Source organism: Canis aureus, chromosome X (assembly GCF_053574225.1).
Source record: "Canis aureus isolate CA01 chromosome X, VMU_Caureus_v.1.0, whole genome shotgun sequence".
Classification (NCBI taxonomy): Eukaryota; Metazoa; Chordata; class Mammalia; order Carnivora; family Canidae; genus Canis; species Canis aureus.
Window position 1 is genome coordinate 86248450 of NC_135649.1, and position 26539 is coordinate 86274988.

The 26539-nt window shown below is 40.3% G+C and overlaps 1 protein-coding gene across 2 annotated transcripts in view; it reads left to right on the plus strand.

Annotated features, from left to right (window-relative positions):
* Positions 1 to 26539, plus strand: part of EFHC2 (EF-hand domain containing 2) — a 197225-nt gene that overhangs the window by 141560 nt on the left and 29126 nt on the right. For both annotated transcript variants that reach the window (XM_077890289.1, XM_077890290.1), the window contains 2 exons: positions 22704 to 22901; positions 24746 to 24838. In XM_077890289.1, coding sequence (XP_077746415.1) covers positions 22704 to 22901; positions 24746 to 24838 — 291 coding nt within the window. The remainder of the gene's footprint in view (positions 1 to 22703; positions 22902 to 24745; positions 24839 to 26539) is intronic.

Genomic DNA, 26539 nt, shown 5'->3' on the forward strand with positions numbered 1-26539 from the left:
CACAAAAAAGAAACTATGAATACTGTATGACTTGCCAATTGTCCCAGCACCATGCAGTGAGTAAATCTGTCCTTTTCCCAGTGGTTTGTATTGACACATCTGACATGTTTCATGGGCCCGTATCCATATGAATCAATTTCAAGCTTTAATTTTGCTAAATTCCCCTACCTGTCTAGCCCGAGGCCAATACCACTGGTTTTAATTTGTTACTGTAGCATCATGACAAGTCGTGATATATAGCAGTGTTCTAATTTTTCTGCTGACTATTCCTAGGCCTTGAATTTTCCATATCAATTTTATGACCACTTTTTCTGTTTCTTTTAAAAAGCCAGATTGGATTTTGACTGGAGTTGTGTTGAACTTATAAATTTACTGGGAGGCATAATTGCTATCACTCTGAAACAGAGACTTCCTACTTGTGAATGTGGTACACTTTGTTTTATAATACAGTTTTGTTGTTACTGCGAATGTTGTCTTTTTACTTTAAAATTACATTTCTAGGGCGCCTGGGTGGCTCAGCGGTTGAGCATCTACCTTTGGCTCGGGGTGTGATCCCGGGGTCCTGGGATCGAGTCCTGCATTGGGCTCCCCGCAGGGAGCCTGCTTCTACCTCTGCCTAGATCTTTGCCTCTTTCTCTGTGCCTCTTATGAACAAATAAATAAAATCTTTAAAATTAAATTAAATTAAATTTCTAATTGGTTGATGTTGGTATATATGAGTAGTACTGATTTTTGTATTTGATCTCATTTTCTCTTTAGAGTTCTGTAGATTCTTTTGGATTCTATTTTGGGCCATATCATATAAACTGCAAATAATGACAGATTTGCCTTTTCCCTTTTAATCTTTATGGTATATATATAACATATATATCACCATATGATATATATGTGATATATTTATATATCACCTAGGAGCTACAGTGTAGTATATGAGAGACGTAGTAATAGCGCATATCCTTATCTTTTTTCCTAACTTTATTCTAATACTTCACCATTAAGTATTCCACTTGTCATAGGTTTCTAGTAGATGCAAACCTTTTATTTCAGTTTTTCACATCTTTGTTCACAAAGGAAATAGCCCTAATACTTTTTCTTTCTCATATTGGCTTTGTCCATTTTATATATCTGTGTTTCATAATATTCTCATAAGATGAGTTTCAGAACATTCACTCGTTTTTAGTGCAGTTTGCAAAATGTAGGTATCATTGGTTCTATGAAGGTTTTGTAGAAGTTGCCTGTAAAACCATATATCCTTTCCTTTTTTCTGTGGGTAGATTTTTAATTAGTGCTTCACTTTGTCTAAGGATAATACATCTTATTCCAGATTTCTATTTCTCCTTGGATTGGAAAATTATATATTTTCTAGAAACTTCTTTCATTCTGACTAGATTAAAAATTTTATCACCTTTTTTGCTCTTGTGCTGTTGATCTGTGCCTTTTCCCTTCATTTAAAATCAATTTTACTGGAGTTTTTTATTTGACTAGTTTTATTTTTTTATTTTTATTTTTTTTATTTGACTAGTTTTAAAAGCGTCAGATTTCAGTTGTTAACCCTCTTTGTTTTTGCCTTGTTTTGTATTTCATTATTTCCTCCTCTTGTTTTTTATTATGTCCTTTTTTGTATTTTCTGTTGTATTTCTTTTCTAACTTCTTGCATTAGACATTTGTTTCATTGATCATCAGTCTTTATTCTCTGAGAAATACAGTTAAGGCTTAGTGTTTATTGGTCTTCATATGTAAATATTGCCTAATTTGGGCCAATTAATTATTTTTTTAAAATTTCCAAATGTGTATAAGGTTAGCTTTTAGTTCTTGATTTCTCTTTTTATTACATTTACTTAGAGAATATGGTTTGTATGACACTGATTCTTTGATATTTATTGAGACTTCCTTTGTAACTCTGGGGCTAAATGTTATTTTCTGAAATTTATTTTTTTGTTTTGAAGTTTAACTGGATTAATACTTCTAGATTTATAATTAGCTTCCCTTGACCTTTTGAAGATTTTCCATCGTCTTCTGCCTTCCATTGTGGTTATTGGTTAAGTCTCTTGTTAAAATAATTGCTCCTCTGTAGTGGTGTGCCTTTTTTATTCTCATGTTGCCTTTCTCTTTGTTTTCGGTGTTCTGTGGTTTTGTTGCTATGTATCTTGGGACTATTCGTAACTGTTCAATTTGAGAATTATTGTGAGCCATTGTCTCTTCAAGTATCTTCCTTTTGTTCATTCTGTTTTCCTCTTCAAACTCTCAATCTGTTCTCTTTGTCTCTTCTTGTCACACTTCTCTCTCTTCTCCATGTCTTTTAACCTCTCATTTATTCTTTTCACTTATTTTTCATTCTGTGCTACATTGTTATAAATTTTTTTAAAGATTTTATTTATTTATTCATGAGAGACACAGAAGGAGAGAGAGGCAGAGACACAGGCAGAGGGAGAAGCAGGCTCCACGCAGGGAGCCCGGCGCAGGACTTGATCCCGGGTCTCCAGGATCACGCTGCGGGCTGAAGGCAGCGCTAAACTGCTAAGCTACTGGGGCTGCCCTGTTATAATTTTCTTTAAATCCATCATCCAGTTCATTGATTCAGTGACTCTACCTTATAGTTCCTTTAAGTGCTTATTTAGTTGTGTGTGTGTATTGAATATATTTCTGTTATTTTTCATGGCATCTCGTTCTTTATGGTCTCTCTGTGTTTTATCTCTTTAGTAATTCTTTTCTTTTTGGGGTGCCTGGGTACCTCAGTGGTTGAGCATCTGCCTTTGGCTCAGGTTGTGATTCCAGTGTCCTGGGATTGAGTCCTCCATTGGGCTCCTCACAGGGAGCCTGCTTCTCCCTCTGCCTGTGTCTCTCTGCCTCTGTGTATCTCATGAATAAATAAATAAAATATTAAAAAATTATTTTCTTCTTAAAGATTTTTATTCATTTATTTGAGAGAGACCAAGCATGCATGCATGCACAGGAGCAGGGGAAGGGACAGAGAGCCCATCGTGGGAGCTTAATCCCAGTACTCTGGGATCATGACTTGAACCGAAGTCAGATGCTTAACCGACTGAGCCACCCAGGCACCTCTCTTTAATAACTCTAAACATAATAATTTCATAGTCCATTACCAATTTTTATTCTATTGCCCCACATGCATGGGGTGTTTATCTTTCCATTTATCTGCTGACTCTCACTCATGGTTGATTATTTCCTTTTATGTTTTCTAAGCTGTCTTAAACTGACTTCCTTCCCACACTACAGTGTTCCTTTGCTATTTGAGTGGGTCCTTCAGAGTAGTTTTGTTTCATTTTGTTTTGTTTTAAACCCTCTTATTTTGAACTAACTCTAGACTTACAGAAATGTTTCCAAAATATTACAGAGAATTCCCATATACTCCTTGCCCAGCTTCTCCTGATGTTAGCATCTAACCATAGTGCAGTTATCAAAATCAGGAAATTGACACTGGGACAATACTCTAAAACTAAATATCTTATTTGAATTTCACCAATTTTTTTTCACTAATGCCCTTCTTCTGTCCCAGGATTCTATCTGGGGTCCCACGCTGCACTAGTTTTTTCTTAGTTTTCTGTAATGTATAATGTTTCTTCAGTCTTTGCCTTTTTTAAAAAAGATTTTTATTTATTTGAGCAAGCGAGCGAGAGAGAGAGCATACAGAGGGAGAGGGAGAAGCTGACTCTCTGCTGAGCAGGGAGTCCAACATGGGACCTTATCCCAGGACCCCGAGATCATGACATGAGCCGAAGGCAGATGCTTAACCAACTGACCCATCCAGGCACCCTAGTCTTTCTTTGTCTTTTATGAGCTTGATATTTTTGAAGAGTATTGATCAATTATTTTGCAGAATATCCCTGAGTTTGGAGTTGTCTAATGTTTTCCTGTGGTTGGACTAAAATTATACATTTTTGGCGAGAATACTACAGAAATGATGTGCCCTTCTTAGGGTATCATATCAGGGGGTTCATGATGGCAAAATGTCTTACTACTGGTAATATTGGCCTTGATCACTTAAAAGGCAGTGTTTGCCGGATTTCTCCATTGTAAAATTACTTATCTTTCCTTTTGTAGTGAATGAATACCTTGAGAGAAATGATTTGCGACTATGCAGATCCTGCCTTTCCTCAAACTTTCACCTACTAATTTTAGCATCCAGTGCTAGAACTTTCAGGGTAGTTTCAGTTTTATCTCTCTGGATTGGCTTATAAACTGGACTTAATTTCATCTTAGTTTTGATATTAATTTATTGCTTTGGCACTTTCTACTATAAATGGGTAAAATAAATTTATAACTCCAAATTTTTATTTGGCAGAATATTGGCTTTAAGTTCTGCAAGATAACTTTTTTTTAATTAATTTATTTATTTTGGGTGCTCAGAGACTCAGCAGAGAAAAGATCCATTGTCATCTTTCTTGGCCAACAGGCAGAGTTTATGAAACCGTTTACAGTTTTAGCTTTGTGCATAGGTTTTGTGTGTAGGAGTTCCAGATTGTTATCCTCCTTGGCCAGAGGCCTTGTCTCTTGTGCCTGAATGAGCATTGAAATCTAGGCTCTTACCTGTTAATAATGTTTGATTCTCATCTCCCTCATGCAGCACCCTATTAGCTTGTACTATACCTTCCCCTCTGGCCATCAGCTACCTCTTTGCCTTGGTACCTGCTACATTTTCTCTCCTTTTTCACAAGCTCAGCCAGGAGTTTGAGTTTTAATTGCTGCCTTGTCTACCATTTTGCCACACACAAACTCTCTGCCATGCCATATGGACTCTCTAAAATTACACTAGAGAAAATACTGACTAGACACATTATTATTAATACCTGTTCTGAAGTGGATTTGGCTTTGCTCATACAGGCCTAGTTAAAATCAGCTCCACTATTTAAAAATCTTAATAACTCTCAGGCTTTTCTCTTTCTATTTTGGAAGCATATCCATTCTTATAGCCTTGAGTTTTATGGGATGCTAGAAAAAATTCTTGGCATTTTAGAATAAATAAACCATATAATGTTGTGCCAAAACAGATAGACTATTTCTTATGTTTCTAAAGAGTGGAAAAAGGACCAACTCTTTTTCTGAGGTTTTATATATACATATATATTTATACTGTGTTTCTTTTATTTCTTTTTCCATGATTATATTCTTGTGGGAGTGGGTAAATCATTAACAGTGAAACGACTGTTTCATCCAAAATTCAGTGTTCTAATGGTCTGTTTTCTAAATGAAGTTTCTATGAATAAAAGCATGGCAGCTATGTGGTCATCTAGTTGGTAACAAATGACCAGGTTAGTGCCACCCAAGCTTTCTTCTGTAATTAGAGTCCAAATTTTGTTTTAAAAAAGGAGAACAGTAACAAAATGATAATTTTTTTGTTCCACAGAGGACAATTAGGATGTAAAAATTATGATAAACTGAGAGAATACTGCAGAGTAGGGAGGGAATGACACTTGGGCCTCCATAGGGCATGCCTGCCTGGCCATTTTTCATCCACGTAAATTTTGCAACCCAGTATCTTGAGTGTGGAAGGCACGCCTCAGTGTAGTGTTTAAACATGTATGTTTATCATTCATTCCACGAGCATACTTTAAGCACTTACTCTAGTAGTGCTAAGGCCTCACGGTGTGTGATGGGGCTCAGAGGTCAGTGAGCTGCACCTGGAGAATGCCAGCCTCATCTCTGAACCTGTCACCTACCATGGAACCTAGCACTGTTGTTTCTGGGCTGCCCATTTTGGGTCATTCTTTTCCCATACTATGTTGGAGAGGAGGGGGCCTCTCCTCTGCTGTTCAGCTTTCTCCCACCCCTGAAGACATGGTTCAGATTACTGTTCTTCTCTTAAGGTATTCCCGACTCCCAGCCATCCCTGCCTCTTTGGTCTCGATGCATTTATATCGAGTGTCACTCAGCACATCATTTTCTTTCCTCATGCATGTTAGTTGAATAAATGAATGGATGAATATATGAACAAGAGCAGTGCCCTTCATTTGGATTCAATTTTCACTCACTTAGTAGTTACCATCCCCTTGAAAGGGTGTTCCTAGACTGATTTTGGCCTTTCTCGATGGACAATTCATTCAACCACCTACTAATAATTATATGATACCAAATACTTTCATGCTGCTGCCCATACAACAAGTGCTGTACTAATTGCTTTCTGTGTAACTCATCCAATCCTCCCAGCAGCCCTAAAAAGTAGATACTGATATTAGTTTCATTTTACAGATGAGGCCACTGACACACAGAGCGCTTAAGGCACCCACCGAACATGGCTTATTAACTTGCAGAGCTGGAATCAGCACCAGGCAGTCTAGCAGTTTCATCATGAATTAAGATTTAGAGTAAAGCTGGCAACATGTGACTCCTTGTTCTGCCCCTCTAATGCCTTATGGTCTTCACCTGTGAATTGAGAATAATTCAAGAGATTACTGAGGTGGAGAGATTGAATGAGTTAAAGATATGCTGCTCAATACCAAGCCAGTAAATATCCAGTGATGGTAATTCCATGGACTTTTCCTCACCACTGGCCATGTGGAACTTAGATGCTGGGCCTGGAAACCATGGGTGTGCCCTCGAATGGCCCAAAAGCTGTCTTTCACCAACTTTGAGATCTTTGCTCTCACTAATTGAAATCTTTTGCCTGCCTCCACCCTTTCTGGAAGGCTCTCCTCCAAAATGGGGCAGTGGGGTTAGGATTTAAAAAACTTCCTGGGTATGTAACCCTTCAGCTTTTTTCTTCTGTGAGATGTGGGTTTTTTTTTTTTTTTTTTTTTTTTTTTTTTTTTTTTTTACGGATTTATATTCTGTCTTGTTTCAAAAATGGATTTAGGGTGAGTTACTAAGCTGCAAACAATTCTATGACATAATGTGGATATACATAGGATAAAAGTGAGAGAAAAGAGTAAAAGAAGGAGAGAACTATGGATCCCCAGGATAGGACTGACACACAGAGCATATTTTTTTTAAAGATTATTTATTTATTCATGAGAGACACAGAAAGAGAGAGGCAGAGATACAGGCAGAGGGAGAAGCAGGCTCCATGCAGGGCGCCCAATGTGGGACTCGATCCCGGAACTCTGGGCTCACACCCTGAGCCGAAGGTAGATGCTCAACCACTGAACCACCCAGGCATCCCCCATGGAGTATATTTACAGACTCTGAAGTCCTGGACATTTACTAGATGTCAGCCAAAGGATGGCTCTGACCTTCTTAGAGGTTGTCACCGAATGGGAGGCTATGAGCCTGAAGCAACAGTAAGCCAGTTGCTGAGGAGAAGGAATCCTAATGGAGGGCCCAAGAAAGATTCTCCACTGGCAATTCACATGGGGGGCCCTCTGGTGAGTGTGTATGAAGTAAGCATGAAGTGGCTGTGGTTGGCCGCTGGTACTGTACATCAGCCCCGGGCAGACTGGAGTCTGGGAGTGACCACTGTGTGGCCTGGGAGGGACTGTGCTCCTGTGCCTGCCCGAGCAGCTCCCTCCTGCCTAGAACAGGAACCATGGCCCCTGAGGCAGCCAGGAAGTTAGGTTTGTGACTAACAACCAGCTTCCCTGTGTGGTTTTGACTGATTTCCTGCTCATTTTTCCTTTATTTCTTATAAGTCGAAATGTCAGACTCTTTTTTTTTAAAGATTTTATTTATTTATTTGAGAGAGACCAGAGAGCACAAGCGAGGAGGGGGGAAGGAACAAAGGAGGAGGGAGAAGCATCCCCCACGCTGAGCAGGGAGCCCAACTTGAGATTCGATCCCAGGACCCCGGGATCATGACCTGAATTGAGGGCAGATGCTTAACTGACTGAGCCACCCAGACGCCCTGAAATGTCAAACTTTTAATAGATTAACATATTTGTTTGATTTTTTGATTTAGAGCCATGTATGCTTTATCAGCATATGGATTTCTTGTATTACTTTTAAAACTGCTATATTTAGGCCTGAGTTCTGTGGTTACGTGCTAGGATCTGTTACATAATTTAAGCACGGGGTGTTTAAAACAAGAAGCCAGGAACAAGTTCTCATTATATTATCTGGATTAGAAATGATTTTCTCACTGACGTTGCAAAGTTTAAAAGTTCTAGCCGCTGTCAAAGTGTAGGTGGTAAATCGCCTCAGTTGGATCCATGACTTATGATTAAGATAAGTGATTTAATTGTCATCCCAGTGCTGCTGCTCCCAAGCTCAGAATTCTTCATAGAAGACCAAAACAAATCCAAAAATAGGCCTCTGCAATATGTAAAAAATTTTCCTACTTCATATTTGGATAAGGAAGTAAATCATTGTGTTCATTAATATACTTCTTTCTTTTTTGATTTATTTCCTGGCATGAGAGATCCAGTTGCCTTAATGATAATCTGTCCATTGAGCATAAGCCAGAGAGTCTCTCCCAAGGCTTCTATGTGACTAAGTGGTACTAGGGAAGGGCCACTGTAAGAATAGTATGGATTGGGACTTGTACAGCTCTCAGGGGCACCAAGCATGGAGATCCTCTTCTGGAGTCCCTCTGTCAGTGGTTGGGGTATAGGGACAAGGCTCACAGCTTTTCCTCTGCCACTTAGCCTCTTCTTTCCCTATCAGCTCCCCGCCCCCAATTTGGTTTCTTGGTCTCCAATCAAAAGCTTGTCTTCCTCCCCTTCTTCCTTCTCCCATCTTTCTTCCCTCCCTCTTTTCACGTTGACTTGGGAACATTTGTTGAGGGTGGATATGACTGGATCTGTCCTTTCCTTCATGGCTCCCTTCCTCCCTCCCCAAGATACATACATGCTCTGTGTGTGACAGAGCCTACAGAATTTGGAGAAACACCACCACACACCAAATGCCCAGACTGTTCTAGAGGCCTCTCTGTGATTGCATAAATGGAGGGAAACTAAGCTCTACAGTATGGGAGAAGCCATGCAGATTCCCAAAGTGCTTTATTTTATCAAACTCGTTTTAATTATTTTTAGAAGATCTTTATGGTCACAACCAGATGTACAGTGGTCTCAGCAAGAGCAGACCATTTTGAGAAGCAAAATTTTCCCCAAAATAGGGAAAGAGTTGTATTAAATCGTACAAAACACATTTTTTTTCTGAACTAAAAATTAATCAGGAGACAGTCATAGGAGACTGGACATTGCAGAAAACTCCCTAGTAAAATCAGAGAACTATCTTTAGAAATACTCCCAAACAGTTGGAAAGTAAGAGAGGGATTAAGAAGATAAAAAAGAAAAGCAGGTTTGAAGGGAGAAGGGGAACTAAATGGAATTAAAGCAATAACCAGAGATAATTCTTTAAGAAAAACCTTTTCTAAGCTAAAAAAAAAAAAAAAAAAAAAGTCTGGAAATTAAGAGAATTCACTCTGTTTAAAACAAAATACATGAGTACAGATTACTAGATACCCCCTGGTAAAAATGTAAAGGTCATATATAAGGAAAGAATCTCATAAAGAACATCGAAGCAAAACATAAAGCTTAAAAACACCACCACCAGCAGCAGAACCAGTGACTTAAAAACCAAAAAGATACGGCTTCAGGTAACAGAATGAATAGGCAATGGAATAAATCTTCAGTGCTTTGAGAATAAATAAATTGGGCACAATTGAACTGTATGTGGGGACAATAGAAATGTTTTTAAACCTTCAAGAAAACTAAACAGTTTCTTCAGTAAATTATTCAAAGTCATACTTTAAGACATTACTGGGGAACATGACAAAATCAAAATTCACAACTCAAAGTTTCACGTACACACACACGATTATACATCTCACCTCCAAGGTAAAACTTTACTTCAAGAGGTGAATGATATTGTTACAAAAATCTAAAAGGATGATGGCATGATTTATGCCACAGACAAAATAGCCAAGTCTCAGCAAGAGAGAGTGGAGAAACGAAGGGCTGAATTCTTCACATTCCATCTTGAGAGTAAAATCTTATATTTCATCCTTATCTTTGAAAATTAGGTAGATCTAAGTTTAAAATATTTTTGGGCAATTTCAACTTCACCAAGATAGAATGGGGGGGAAGCTAATCATCATTTCACAATGTGTGTGTATTAAATCATCATGTTGTATGCCTTAAATATATATAATTTGTCGATTAGCTCTCAGTAAAGCTGGGGGAGCGGGAAGGAATTCTGGGGAGTGGGACCAGAGATTGGGGTAGTGAGGAGATTCATTATAAAACTTGTTATACTTTTTTCATTTGTACCATGATGCATTCATTTTATATTAAAATCTATTATTAAGAAAAAGATACAGACAAGCATTTTTTAAGAAAAAAATTTACAGAACTGAAGAGCAGAGTTAGTATGGTCTTTATTGCAAAAGACAAGTAGCAGGCCTTGGGTGGCTCAATTGGTTAAGCATCTGCCGTTGGCTTAGATCAGGATCCCAGGGTCCTGGGGTCGAGCCCCACATTGGGCTCCCTGCTTGTGCTCTCCCCCTCTCTCTGTCAAATAAATAAATCAAATCTTTAAAAAAAAAAAAAGACAAGTAGCAACAGAAGTTAATATTAATGATACATGGCAAACTGAAGCTAAAAAGCAAGCTGATAGGGCAAGTAAGTCCTAGGAGATGCCTTGACCATCAGTGTACACTCACTGATCACCCTTGGAACCACTGTAACCTGTTCTACCTGCTCAAGGTTGGCATATGATCACACTTATCTTTTACTTTCCCCTTCAATTTCTTGAGGTCTCATGAGCCATATTACCAGGAATTCCTCTTGAGGAATGAGCAGTGTATTCCCCCAGAGACCGCTTCTCTCCCCCTTAGCTGTCCAGGAACTCCAGGAGGGTTACTTTATCCAAGGAGAATCAGACCACTGTCAAACACCAGTGCTGTGGCTGCTTGCTGTAACAGGGCTGGTGTGGGGTGTTCTGCTAGGCTAATGGATGCCATTTAGCTAGGTAGAAAGTCAAAGGTTCAATTTTTAAGTTCAGAGAGACCTGATCATATCTGTAAAGCTTCAGGGAAACAACCCGTAGGGACCATGAAAGCGAAGACACAGATGATAAACTGGACAATTGATGGGTCAGTGAGCAGTTAAGGATGAAGAAGCAGTGAAGGTTGGGTCAAGACTTAGGTATGCCTTTTGTCATTCCCTCCAACAGATGTTTCAGACTCACTCACTCACCCTTAAGCTCTTAACATCACCGTTAGCCTCCCTCTCATAGTACAAAACATGTCCAGGTTAACAGAGGATGTAGAGGTCCCTCCTGAGATACAAACCTCCCCCATATCCCTGGATCCACAACTTGGCACTCTTCCTTTCTCATCTCAGTAGAAAAGGTATCCCCTCTTGCCCCCCGATGTCCAGAGCTAGCTTCCATGATGGTCTTTTCTCAACAAGAGCCCTGGAGCCCATCCTTGGCTCCATCCCCTTGCCCCATTCCCTCCGCTCCAGCAGCCCTCCCTGGTATGCCTGCCTTCATATTGCTGAGTGGTCTGACATCCAACTCTCTGTTCATGCTGCTCTCTTGCTCAGCGCTTAGGAGATTCCTTTCACCTGCAGAAGAAAACCCAGATGCCATAACAATGTGCCTTGATTGCCCCCCCCCCCCCCCCGTTAGCTCTGTTAGTTCTTTCACTTCCCTGTTTTAGTTATCCTCAGAATCCTGACCATCTGGGTTCAGATCTTGGCTTTACCACTTACCAGCTGTATACCCTTAGGCAATTTGCTGAAGCTCTCTGGGCCTTAGTTCCTCATCTGTAAAATGGGGATAATCAGGGGTGCCTGGGTGGCTCGGTCAGTTAAGCATCTGCCTTTGGCTCAGGTCGTGATCTCAGAGTCCTGGGATCGAGCACCATGTTGGACTCCCTGCTCAGCAGGGAGTCGGCTTCTCCCTGTGCCCCCACCCCTTATGCTCCTATGCACGCTTGCTCTCTTTCTCAAATAAATAATTTTCAAAAAAAAATGGGGATAATCAATGTTCCTGCTTAAAGGGGTGCTGTGGGAGAGATGAGTTCCTGCTTATGAAGCACCTGGATTAATGAACACCTTTATGTATAAACAGGAATGTATAGTTAACCACCTTATGCAGTCTGACAGCCCAATTCAGTAGAACTGTCTGAACACTAGCACTAAGCCCTTGGTAAATGTGAGCTCCTGTTATTGATACTTCATATAGCTCCTCAGATGTATCATCCTCTTGTTCTTGAATCTTTTAAGGATATGGTTCTTTCTCCTATTCCTCCACTCTCTTTCCCCTCCTTGCCCTACTTCTGACTGGCAGATTGTCTTTCATCTTCAGGGTCTGCTCTATTACCACCTCTGTTAGGAAGCCTTCCTGGATTTCCCCCTACATGTATATCCATGCCAGACTTGATGAGGGGTACTTTCTCTAAGCTTCTAGACCTATCTTTATTGCAGCCCCGTTCCCCCCCCCCCTTTTTTTACTTTGTTGACTTGATATTTTTTTCTGGTCTGTGACAAACTCTAGGGTGCAGTCATTGAGGGCTAGGGATCAAATCTAGTCCATTCCTCTCTTATTCTCTTATCAGTTGCCATTGCCTGACATGGATTAAGTACTCAATTAGCATTTGTCAAGTGAATGAATGAATGCATAGGTAAGGACATATTCAGAAGAACACAGTAGAAGATGCACAATTTCTTAGCCAATAAGAGATGGTCAAGCTTATTAGTAGTCAAATCATTATTGATTAAAATGAGACATCATTTTTACCTTTGGAGTTAGGGGATGCTTTTAAAAATGGCATCTGTTCCTGTGGACACTCAACTCTCATTGCTGGTGGGAGGGTCAAAGCAACTTAACACCGTGTATCAAGATTTTTTTGGCCACCTGATCATACTTCTGGGACACTATCCAAAGGAAATTTATTGTACTCCAATGTTTCTATATATATTTTAAAGATTTTATTTATTCACAGAGAGGCGGAGACACAGGCAGAGGGAGAAGCAGGCTCCTCACTGAGCAGGGAGCCTGATGTGAGACTCGATCCCAGGACACTGGGACCTGAGCCTAAGGCAGATGCTCAACCACTGAGCCACCCAGGCATTCCAAATATTTACATTTTTAAACAGGAAAAAAAATTTAGATGTTACCTCAAAAGCCTGTGAGGAGGGTACATAGTTTTTCAAAATTATTTTGTGAATAAACAAGCCAAAAAAAAAAAAGATGACTGCTTCTTTCTTTCCCTTTCCTATTCCCCACCCTATACCACAAGTTAGCCAGTCTGTTCCTTCCTCTGTGACCAAAGGAAATAATTTCAAATACAGACAAATGTTTGCACATGAAGATGTTCATCATGACATTACTTATGTAAAATTTGAGAAAAGCCCACAAAGTATCTAATAATAGGATGGTTTAGCATTTTCCTTTCAGAAGAGTATGTGATAATATGAAATGTATTAGTTAAATGAAAAAAGCAGGCCATAATATATGTTCACAGCTATTAAGAAGAACAGGCAATTAAATATCTGTGGATAGAAAAGAGACTTCAAAGAAGTATATACCAAAATGTTTAATTACTTGGTTATATTTGGGCAGTGGGAATGTATATGGCTTTTTTCCTCACTTTTTTTTTTTTTTTTTTTTTTATTTTTTTTATTTTTATTTATTTTTTTTTTTTATTGGTGTTCAATTTACTAACATACAGAATAACACCCAGTGCCCGTCACCCATTCACTCCCACCCCCCGCCCTCCTCCCCTTCTACCACCCCTAGTTCGTTTCCCAGAGTTAGCAGTCTTTATGTTCTGTCTCCCTTTCTGATATTTCCCACACATTTCTTCTCCCTTCCCTTATTTTCCCTTTCACTATTATTTATATTCCCCAAATGAATGAGAACATATAATGTTTGTCCTTCTCCGACTGACTTACTTCACTCAGCATAATACCCTCCAGTTCCATCCACGTTGAAGCAAATGGTGGGTATTTGTCATTTCTAATAGCTGAGTAATATTCCATTGTATACATAAACCACATCTTCTTTATCCATTCATCTTTCGTTGGACACCGAGGCTCCTTCCACAGTTTGGCTATCGTGGCCATTGCTGCTAGAAACATCGGGGTGCAGGTGTCCCAGCGTTTCATTGCATTTGTATCTTTGGGGTAAATCCCCAACAGTGCAATTGCTGGGTCGTAGGGCAGGTATATTTTTAACTGTTTGAGGAACCTCCACACAGTTTTCCACAGTGGCTGCACCAGTTCACATTCCCACCAACAGTGTAAGAGGGTTCCCTTTTCTCCACATCCTCTCCAACATTTGTTGTTTCCTGCCTTGTTAATTTTTCCCATTCTCACTGGTGTGAGGTGGTATCTCATTGTGGTTTTGATTTGTATTTCCCTGATGGCAAGTGATGCAGAGCATTTTCTCATGTGCATGTTGGCCATGTCTATGTCTTCTTCTGTGAGATTTCTGTTCATGTCTTTTGCCCATTTCATGATTGGATTGTTTGTTTCTTTGGTGTTGAGTTTAATAAGTTCTTTATAGATCTTGGAAACTAGCCCTTTATCTGATATGTCATTTGCAAATATCTTCTCCCATTCTGTAGGTTGTCTTTGAGTTTTGTTGACTGTATCCTTTGCTGTGCAAAAGCTTCTTATCTTGATGAAGTCCCAATAGTTCATTTTTGCTTTTGTTTCTTTTGCCTTCGTGGATGTATCTTGCAAGAAGTTACTATGGCCGAGTTCAAAAAGGGTGTTGCCTGTGTTCTTCTCTAGGATTTTGATGGAATCTTGTCTCACATTTAGATCTTTCATCCATTTTGAGTTTATCTTTGTGTATGGTGAAAGAGAGTGGTCTAGTTTCATTCTTCTGCATGTGGATGTCCAATTTTCCCAGCACCATTTATTGAAGAGACTGTCTTTCTTCCAATGGATAGTCTTTCCTCCTTTATCGAATATTAGTTGCCCATAAAGTTCAGGGTCCACTTCTGGATTCTCTATTCTGTTCCACTGATCTATGTGTCTGTTTTTGTGCCAGTACCACACTGTCTTGATGACCACAGCTTTGTAGTACAACCTGAAATCTGGCATTGTGATGCCCCCAGATATGGTTTTCCCTCACTTTTATTATTAACCGAATTCTCTCTGTTTAGACATGTGTTCCTTTTATAATGGAGTAAAGCCAATAAATTCTGTATTTTAGAGTGTGTGTTCAGGAAGAATTAGGACTGATTATGTTTTATTTGATATGTTTTGATATTAGTAAGCCTTGAATTAATAAATTCTAAACACCTGGAAGGCACAGACCTAGTCTCATTGAGGCCATTGTTTGATCAAGAAAGACCTGTGGACCTATATGGGGTGGCCTTCCATGTAAGGTCCATCCCCCACTCCCATTGTCACAGGGGCCAAGATGGCCTCTAAAACATCCGGCAACCAGTGAGAAAGAGTTAAGAAAACCAAACAAATGAGGTTGGCTTGGAGACAAATAATCCTTGAACACAGGATGGTTGTTAGCCAAAAGGAAGGTGCTAGAAAATGAATAGCTCTGCTTATAAATGAAATGAATATTCATTCCTTTCTGCCCACATTGCAAGTTAAGCGCCATCATCCACACTTTTCATTTGCTGCTACCAAAAAAATCTTGACATAATTTAAAAACCAAAAAACCAAAAAACACTGTTGTCCAGGCCTCTTTAAATGTCAATTAAATGGTACTGTACCAAACTGTAGAAGAATTACAGAAGAGTGGCTTTAAAGGGTTTCTAAAATTGCACCTCTTTGAGGAATATTGTTCATAATACACAGGAATTACTCTTAACTACATGAGAATCTCTCATTTTTTGGTTGGCTACACTTACACAGCCCCAGAGTCGAGTGCACCAAGATATACTGGATTTCAAACTAAATAAATCAAAATTACCATGTGCATTCCACTACATGTCAAAACAGGAAAAGCCATAGCATTTGATGTGAAATGAAGATTAGAACAGCCATAGAGAGAAAACTAGAAGTCTGCTTACGTTTGGAATAAGAGAACAGGGTCAGTGATTTTCAATGCAGACTTTCTTCTCCTGGAGAAAACATATCACAAAATCAATTTACAATGCAGATGAATTTGGCAGTAATTATGATACTGTCAAAAGATTCTTTAGTTTTCAGAGGACTTATTTCAGAGTCCAGTATGCTTGCCTGTCATTAAGAACTTGACAGGCATCAGAGGAATTTAAAGCTAAGGTGTTAGGTGCCATTGCCCTTTAAAAATGACCAAAAAGGGGCACCTTGGTGGCTCAGTCGGTTAAGCATCTGCCTTCAGCTCAGGTCATGATCTCAGGGTCCTGGGATTGAGTCCCGAATTGGGCTCCCTACTCAGCAGAGAGCCTGATTCTCCCTCGTCCTTTCCTACTTGTACACACGCTCATTCATTCTCTCTCTCTGTCCAATAAATAAATAAAATCTTAAAAAAAAATGACCGTAAGGAGGATAGAGCATCTCTATATGTAACAGAGAATGAAAAGGGGCACCTAATTTGATTGCTAAGAGTTAAGCATTTGTGCAGCTTCTCAAATGCATTGCATACATTATATAAAGAAAGGCATACCTGGAGCTTATTTACTTTATCACTTCAGACTTAATCCTGAATATGACTTAATTAAAACAAGTGTACCATGCTCCTTTTACATTCTGGGGATAAATTCTCTGATTTTAGTTATCAGAAACCTTTCACATTTTTTCCAAGATGAACTTGCTTAAGAGAAGTAACTCTTTCAGCTTAATACAACTTGAAACTATCTCCATTGTGGGATGAGGAGAGTAATACAAGTCATTATTATTCATTGGGCATTCATTGTGCCAGGCACTAAGCTAAATATTTTTTACACCTTGCTAACTTAACCCTTAGTTTTCATTTATTCAGCCAACTATTTACTTATAGAGCACTTACTGTGTTCCAGGGGCTATTCAAAGTGTTGGGGATTCAGCAGTGAACAAAATAGCCCTGTCCTCTGTGAAGCTTACATTCTAATTGAGGGATAAAGATGATAGAATAAGAAAGTAAATGATACACCAGATTAGCGTGTGATGAGTGCCACTGAGGAAAAGAAAGCAGAGGAGTGGTTAGGGAGTGCCAGACTCATGGAGGGAGGGGGTCACATTTTTAAAAAGAATGGTCAGAGAAGGCCTCACGGAGAAGATGACACCCAAACAGATGCGAAGATGTCCTATAGGAGGTGAAGGACGAAACTGTGTAACTGTCTTTGGGGAAGAACATTCTAGGTAGAGGGAGCAGCAAGTGCAGAGATCCTAGAGCTGGAATGTATCAGGCTTATTGGAGGAAAAGCAAGGAGTGCAATATGGCAGGTACAGAGGGAAAGAGGGGATGAGGCCCAAGAGGTAGAAAAGGGGACATCCCATCAGACACCACATCATGAGACTTTTGGGTTCTACTTCGGGAAAGAGGGCAAGCCCTCAGAGGGTTTTGAACAGAGGCCTGGCATGACCAGCAAAGCAAATGGTCTTGTCCATTTTCACAGGTGAGGAACAGAGCTTTGGAGAAGTAATTTACCAAAGTTCCTATTTGTTAGTGAATTAGTGGGGCTGGAATTTTAATCTAGGTCTGTGTAATTCAAAAGCTCATACTTTGCCCACTAAACCACACCCACCACCTCCCGATTGCAAAGAGGTTTCCGACCCAGGCCAGAGTAGATGATTCTCTTAGTCTGAGATTGACCTCGTGTTTCTCTTTTCTCTGGAGTCCTTTGGCTTCTCTGGCAAGGCCACCATGTCACACAACTCCAGGGGACACCATTTATACCATAAGTCTATAAATGTCCTCCCCAGAGTACTGAGGGTCTGGGCAGTGTCCAGACGAAATGGCTATATATGACTTTGTTCACCACTGAGAACATATATGGTTTTGAACTATGGTTTAGGCAGGTAGCAAAATCCATTTGTTCAGATGTTTGTCCTGATCCTATTTTGATGTGTCTTTCTGTCTCTCCTTCCTCTGACACGTATTCTACCAGCTGTCTCTGTCCTGCCCACTGGAAGCACGCTGGTCCAGTAGTATGGCAGGCTGGGATGTCAGTGCTGGTGAGGGAGGATTTCCTGCCCTGCGTGGGCAGCTTAGGCCCACAAGAGAAGACCTGGGGGAGTGTAGGATGTGAGCAGATAGACCTGGCTTCTGATTAGTAAATTGTCATCAAAATTTCTGCTTGGCTTAATTTAAGCGCAGCCAGATTTTCTTGTAAGCCTCAGAGCCCAAAGCTTGGATTTTTTTTTAAAGATTTTATTTATTTATTCATGAGAAACACACAGAGAGGCAGAGACACAGGCAGAGGGAGAAGCAGGCTGCCTGCGGGGAGCCCATGCGGACCCGATCCTGGGACTTGGGGATCATGACCTGAGCCGAAGGCAGACGCTCAACCGCTGAGCCACCCAGGTGACCCTAAAGCTTGGATTCTTGAGCCCTTGTTTATGTTAAAGCTAATTTTTGTAGTTGGTAGGAAAGTTATTGCTTAGACTATAGCAATTCAGTGTGTAAGACAATACACTGAGATTCCAAGCTTTAAAGTGAAGTTTTTATTCATTATTACTTGAGTGGGTGACTTTAATGGAATTATGTCTTGTAAAACAGCTTAGCATTTCATGTTTCAAAATTCTGCATGGTTACTTCAGTGCCCTAGAGCAGTTTGGCATTAGTTTTTGACTCTTATGACTTTAATTACAAAAACGGAGAGAAAATCATGGCAGCATCCTTTATAAGATTAGCTAAATAATACCGCGATGATCCGTGTAAAATATTATTGCCAGGAACAGAGTACAATGTTGAGTAAAGACAAAGATATTGCCATTTTGAGTGTTAGCGATTAGCACTAGTAATCACAGAACACCAGATCAATGCAATCAAAGCCCCCCTTTAAAATGAATTTTCATTTCTCTTAAATGAAGGTGCAGGAAGCCCCAAGATCAGATTTTGCTCTCAGGTGGTATTTCAGGTTCACTCTGAAGGTTTAAGTGAGGAAGGGCTATATGTGGTAAAAGCTGGATCATTGTTTTCGTGGCTGCTGCTAGCAAAAACAACATGCAAAAAAAACAGTTGGATGGGTCCTCAGTAGATTAAATATAGAATTCCTAAGTGACTCAGCAGTTTTACTCCTGGGTAGATAAACCCTCAAAATTGAAAACAGGCATTCCAACTAAAACTTGTACATGAATGTTCACAGTGGCACACAATTTACAAGAGCCCAAAGGTAGAAGAAACAACCCAAACGTCCATCATTGCATTAATGGATAAACAAAATGTGGTACATTCATCCAGTGGAATATTATTCAGCCCCCCAAAAGGAATGAAGTATTAATACACGTTACAGCATGGATGTGAACATGAAAACGTTATGCCCAGTGGAAAAGCCAGACACAGAAATGGAATGCTGTACAATTCCATTTATATGAAATGTCCAGAACTGGCAAATCTGCAGAGATGGAAAACAGATTAGTGGTTGCCATGTGGGGAGAGGGCAAGGAGGAAGGGAGAAAGCAGAGTGACTGGCTTCTTCGAGGTGACGAAAATGTTTTGGAGTAGATAGATGCCTAATGTTGTGAATGTGCTAAATGCCACCGATGGTACACTGTGTGTTCTGGGTGTTTTATTACCCCAGTACAGAAAAGGCGGGGTGAAAAGATCCTCATTCTTTGTGAAGCCCATTCAAGTTTGGGTGGGGTGAATTACATAGAAGGGATACATGGCAAACGGAGGGCAAAGTAGTGGCAGCCACTTGAGGTCTGCTTGACAAGTCTGGCACTTCCTGGTTGGGATCCCCAGTCCTGGGACCTGCCTTGTGTAGGCGCAGTGGGCACACTGGCCACACCAGCCTCTGCTCCGGGGGCGCCTGGTGTCTCATGTGACTGGAGACAGTTTTAAGTCTGGGGCAGCTTGTTTGAAAGCCTCACTGAAAGACGTTGGAAGCGGTGGGATACTGAGCCGTTTAAAACCCAAGCATGCAGAAATCCAACAGAAATTCTAACTGCAGTGAGGCCAGGACAATTTCAGTTTACCCAATGAAAAGGAAAATAAACTTTTATGACCTGGTGGTGCTAGAATAAGTTTAGTTAAAAGTGCGTGGAGAGTTTCTAGTTACTGCCACACACGTTCTTTTCCCTTGTCCTTGGGAGTGTGCCACTGTTCTTCACACTGTTTCTACCCTCAAAAGAAAAAAAGTTTTCAAATGGTTTTTCTTTATGATGATGAAAGTAGTATTTGTTTATTACAGAAGTTGAGAAAAAGCAGAAATTCTCTATATATGCGTCTGTGTATATAAATCTCAGAGATCAGGGATAAGATTGTAGATGTTTTGGCACGTATCCGTTGTCCTTTTATTGTTTTAAATTTTTTATGTAAATTCCAGTTACTTAGCAAAGTGTTATATTAGTTTCAGGTGTATAGTAGAACGATTAGCCACTTCCATACATCACCTGGTACTCATCAGGACAAAAAGCACTCCTTAATCCCCATCACCTGTTTTCGTCCATGAATCTGTAGGTACCAGTATCTTCAGTTTCACTAGGATCGTATACTTATCGATATAGCATGGGCATCTTTGGGAAATACTGATTTACACACTTTTTGTGGTTGCATAGTATTCCATTTTACACACATTGTAATGACTGGTGTCCTAAATGAGCAGGGGGCTTTCCTTAGAGTGGTTCCTCTGTGGTCACTTAGCCCTCTGTCAGAGATGGTTGGTGACTCAGGTTTCTGAAATTATTTTCTATTATTTATGCTGATCAATGGTAGCCTTCAAAGCAGAGGTCATGGATGGTAACGGGAGTAGAGATCTATAAACAATCAACTCCAAAACCTATAGCTTTTAGGAAACTTTCCCTGACTGAGCTCCATTCCATTCAGTAATTCTGTCTTCTGTGTCCCAACAGAAGAGGGACAGAAGACTATGCAAGGGCATGGGCTTTGGGGCCAGACTGCAGGGGTTCTCATTCTGGCTTTCATGATGTTGGGCAGATTCAGTGTCTCAGTGTTGTCATCTGTAAAATGGGGATAATAGTCCCTATCAGAGTTCCTGAGTGGCTCAGTCGGTGAAGCATCTGCCTTTGGTTCAGGTCATGTTCCCAGGGTTCTGGGATCGAGTCCCACATCAGAGGCTTCTGCCTCTACCTCTGCCACTCTCTTACTCTCTGCCAAATAAATAAATAAAATCTTAAAAAAAAGGTCCCTGTCCTCTAGGGCAGTTGAGATGATCCATGCCAGAAGTCCCTGGTGCACAGGACCTGGCACCTCGCTAAGACTCCATGAATGGCAAGGGTTATTATCAGTATTTGATTCGTTCAAGCGCCCCTCCCAGTCTGTGGCATCAAGAGCTCATTGTGTATGCTGGGATGGCTGTAATAGGTTATAGACTCTGAAAAGCTCAAATGCCAAAGTGATATTACAGCGTTTTCCACACAGTGAGCCCCCAGCTAATTGTCTGACCCAAACCGACCTGCTGCAATTGTAGGGTCCTCTTGGTTGAAGTTGGTGTTCATTTCCCATTAAAAAAATAAATAGGGCAGCCCGGTGGCTCAGTGGTTTAGTGCCACCTTCGGCCCGGGGCCTGATCCTGGAGACCTGGGGTCGAGTCCCATGTTGGGCTCCCTGCATGGAGCTTGCTTCTCCCTCTGCCTGTGTCTCTGTGCCTCTCTCTCTCTCTGTATGTGTGTTTCATGAATAAATAAATAAATAAAATCTTAAAAATAAATAAATAGATAGATAGCAAAACCAAACAGAAAACCCAGAAACTCTGAGAAGTGGATAGAGGTGAAATGCAGTTTCCTTTGATAGGTCAACATCATGGCTGTGGGCTTTCCAACACTCTTATCTAAGGAAATTCTTGACTAGGAGAGCCCAGAGATCTTCAATGATTGTGATAACAACTAGAAATACATCAAAGAACAAAAAGCCATTATTCTAAAAAAACGGTCTATAGCCGAAGAGCAAATAAAGTCTTGTCTTCCATCACTTATTTGGGATTCTTGGGAACTGAATTATTCTCAGTAAGTAGATTTTCTAGATGGCAAAAGCTCATTCATGTAACCACTGTAACATTTGGCATTTTAACTATTTTGATGTACTACTTTCTTTACCCGTGCTGAATGGTTTATAGCTTTGATACAGAGAATATATTGAAAACAATCCCGCCAGTTTGTTAGGCTTTGAGTTTAATTGTTAATATGTTGTTGCTGTCCTTTGTTTTTTAGCTCTGCCCCATAATTTTAATGCCATTTGCCTTCGAGAGACTCAGACAACTGTAACTCTGCCATGCTCTTCACTTTTTACTCTTCTCTCTCCCTTCTTTCTCACTGGCAGGGTGTGTTGGACTTAGTTTCTACTGCAGAAATGTTTCTAATTGCTTTCTCCAACTCAAGAAGACCTTTCTAATGTGCTGATTTATAAAATTGTATGCCCTGGAAAACCAGAACCCCAAGTCTGTTACTATTTTGTGTAAAGTAAGATTAATAGGCATTGAATAATATCATGTATTCTGTGACAGGTTTTTTGGCCATTCAGGGACTTTGAAAGATTTGCTTTCTGGTCACAGGCTATTATCTGGTAGAGATTTGACTCTGGGCAAGATGCCACTTTATTTAGAAACTGTAGTGCTTAATGGTTTTCCATTCTAGCCCTGGTGCTTTCCTGCTGCTCATACATGAAGTCGCTGATGAAAGAAAAATAGTCCCCTGTCCCCTGCGCAGTTGATAAAAAGTTTTATAATATGGAATTTGGATATTTTTAATAGAGAGTACAATATCCTTAGATGGAATTTCATGTGTGTTTTCTCATTTTCTTTACAGAGACATAATTATGAGTCTAACTGTTGGGAAACTCATAGACCATGAACTTATAACTCTTGCACGTCACTACAGGGTACCCAAGGACCCATGTCCTGATATGAGTGTCCTAATGGCACAGGCCCATGAACAGCTCAAGAAAAACACTTTTGAGAATTTTGAAAGTCTCATTTCTACTTGTGTATACCAAGATCGAGAAAAGTAAGTTTTATCGATGTTAGTAGATCATTTAAGTTTCTGTGGACCCATGTAACAAAGGAATTTATATCTTATCCAAAAGGGCTAAAAGAACACTGAGATGTTCCATCATACTCCATTACATAGCAAAAGAACTTTAAATCATTTTTGGAAAGTATCTGGGTACCAATATTTTGTAGTGATGATGAGCTTTGTTTTTTGATGGAATGGGAAAGTCCCTTGTGTCTTCAAAAAAAGATAAGATACCCCTTTGCATTTCCTTTTTTTTTGGTTTCTAGAGGCTTTCAATGGAAACATAGTAAGTCCAGATGTTAGAAGGTTTAATTCTGAGATGTCTTCTTCTTACATTATTCTAGTGATAGCTGGGATTTATAAATGTGTCTTTTTTTAAAAGATTTTATTTATTTATTCATGATAGAGAGAGAGAGAGGCAGAGAGGCAGAGACACAGGCAGAGGGAGATGCAGGCTCCATGCAGGGAGCCTAACACGGGACTCGATCTTGGGTCTCCAGGATCACGCCCTGGGCCGAAGGCAGGTGCTAAACTGCTGAGCCACCCAGGGATCCCCAAATGTGTCTTTTCTAATACAGAGAACAGAGAATTTACAAGTGAACTTCCTATAAAATTTCTTTGAAATTATTTCTTCTTGAAAATAACAAAGTTCAGCATAATTAATTTCTAGTACATTTGCCATGTTTCTATTGATCTTTACTAAGTCATTTTTATAAACTGGAGCCCCATCTTAGTGTTTTGGTGTTCATCTTACCCATAGACCTGATATTGTTGGGGAAAATACTCACCGGGAATTAGAAAATCTTAGTCCTAACTCTAGCCTCTGATTTTGTTACCACGTACCACTGCCATTTCTTTGCCCCATGATTTAACCCATCATTCCCAGACCTGAAGTTCATACCCAAGTGGCTGGCTGCATAAACTAAGTATCTTTGGAGGTCCCAGAGTTTATCTTAATGATGAGCATGATTTATTTTCCTAATCCATAATACACTGTTGTTGAGTTCTTGTAGAGATGGTATTTTCCCATAAGCTTTCCTGAGCCTCTGGAGGTTGTATGGCCTGAGTTTTGTGTGACCCTGGCCACCACCTCCTGGGAATGATGGAGCTGCTTGATCAGATGGCTCTGAGGTTTTTCCAGATCTGACCAGCTTCAATTCTAGACATTCACATTCTCTCATTGTCTTATAAACTCACTGTGAATACAGCAGCTCCCTTTCCTTCCTATTGGTTCTGATTTTGCCTGGTGCCTAGAAGAGCATTGGCTGAATGAAAACATTGGACAAGCATTTCTGTGCCCCTGGCAGCCTGGGGAAAATCACTGTTGAGCTGCTCTGGAGAAGTCATCTGACAAAATTGAGGTGGATGTGAAAGCACCAGCTGAGGCTTCCAGGTTACAGATTTGGGTCCAAGGAAAAGACTAGAAAAACACCCTCAGGTCATACAATACTTGCGTTGGAGGGTCTAGATGCCTGTCAAATGAAGAGGTGTTTTCAAATATCAGAAAGTTTTGACTAGTGGTCAAGAATGCAGATCAATTACTTAGAGCAACACTCATGGCTGCAGCCTTAATATGCTGTACTATCACCAACCAAGAGTCTGAATCTTGATGGAAAGGCCTTTGGAAGGACAGAATCTGATGACTTCTGAAATGGAAAAAGTTGGTGAAATGCAATATGACTGTTTTTCCTTATTGTGAATTCCAATACCAATTTTTATACTCGTTTCCATGTGCAGATTTTGAGGACGCATCTGTATTTTCTTTCCTATAGCATGTAATTGTTACTTGAGAAACACAAAGTACATAAAGACCTGTTTACTTTGTTTTAATGCAGAAAAAAAGTATTACCCAGCAAAGACATCAGAAGGCTGTGCAAGTCCTTCAGGTTACCTTTGTCTGATGATCTTCTGGGATCCATACTGTCCGGGTAAGTGAGAGTTCCACCCTTCATGGAGTTTGTCCTGCATATTTTTGTTTGGGGGACTATTCCTGGTTATACATTCACCTCTAATTACCCTTGGTTTACCCTTGACTGTTTCCACTATATTATTGATGACACACGTCCATGTGAGTGTCACAAAAAGAAATGTTAGTTATGATTTTGAATACTGGCCTGTTATGAACTGAAATTTTATCTTTTTAACATTAAGATACACACACATACACACAGATTTCTGAGACAAAATGGAAACATCTGATTTCATTGGTTATGAGGGTATTAGATCTAAAATTCAGGGCAGGTTTTTCAAAGCTGTCATTCATGCTGGTTAAAAACATGCAGGAAGAGGGCCTAGTGTTATTAGCACAGGACTCTATCCTACTAGAGCACCAGATGTAAAGTGTGAAGATTATGAATTTGCAAAAGGAAAGCACAGAGAACCACTTTCTAAAATACCTGGCTCTCCTGCTGATTGTTTACTTTTGACTTCTGGTACCACCCTCCTAGCTATGCAGATTCTGGTCATCTTTTATGTTTCCTGTGGCATTATCCCAGTCCTGACTCTGACTCACTTATCTTCATAACTCTGACATTTTGAACTGTGTTCTAGGCAATGTCATCATTGCTCTGAAGACATTACCTCACTGTTTTGTGAGAATGACTTTGGGAGTCACAACTATGATCCTCTCTACGTGATGATGCTGAGGTTTAGAGAGATGAGATATTTTTGCCCAAAGTCACATAGTCTAAAGGAAGAGCTGTAACTTAATCCCTGAACCTTTCAAATGCACATCCCCTGCTTCTAACCATTTTGAATTACTGCCTACAAATATCCAGTAGATAAGAATGTCCTGACAGTTCTACCTCCTTCCTACTCCTTGCATCCACTCTTCCCTCTCCATTCCCACTATCTTCACTCTTGTTCTGACCCATATTTCTTCTTGACTATTACGGACCTTCTGTGTTGGTCTTTCTCCTACCAGTTTCTTAATGTTTAAATCCATCTTTATATACAGCAGCTTAATACCTTCTAAGAACAAAAATGTCATAGTGCTGCTCTTCTGCTCACAAACTTTCTGTAATGCTTTAAGGGAAGACCACAGTCATTAGCTTTGAACTCCTTCTCCCCCTTCTCCATCGGGGGGCTTTGGGCTGTTAGAGCGTTGGTCTTAAGCAGGGGCTAGAGTGGAGAGTCCTCATCTGAGACAAAAGGAACGGATAAAACTAAATCCCATGCAGGACAACTGGGGTCTGAAGTATCAGAAGGGAACTGAGGAGAGCCAGTCCAATTGGATGTGTGCATTGGATTGACCTGGGATATTTTCTGGACTATCAGCTCAATTTGCTTTTATTTGCTAGCATCGGTGTGAGGGATAAGTAGGTCAGACTTGAGATGGAATAGGCAGGCCTAAGAGTCCACTTTCTTTAGTTAGCACATTCCCAAAGCCACATGGGCTAGCTAGCTATTTATTTACTTATTTATTTATTTAGCAAGCATGAGCAGGGGGAGGGGCAGAGGGAGAGAGAGAATCTTCAGCTCTATGCCCAGCACAGGGCTCGATCTCATGACCCTGGGATCATAACCTGAGTGGAACTCAAGAGTGGGGCAGCCCCGGTGGCACAGCGGTTTAATGCTGCCTGCAGCCTGGGGTGTGATCCTGGAGACCCGGGATCGAGTCCCATGTTGGG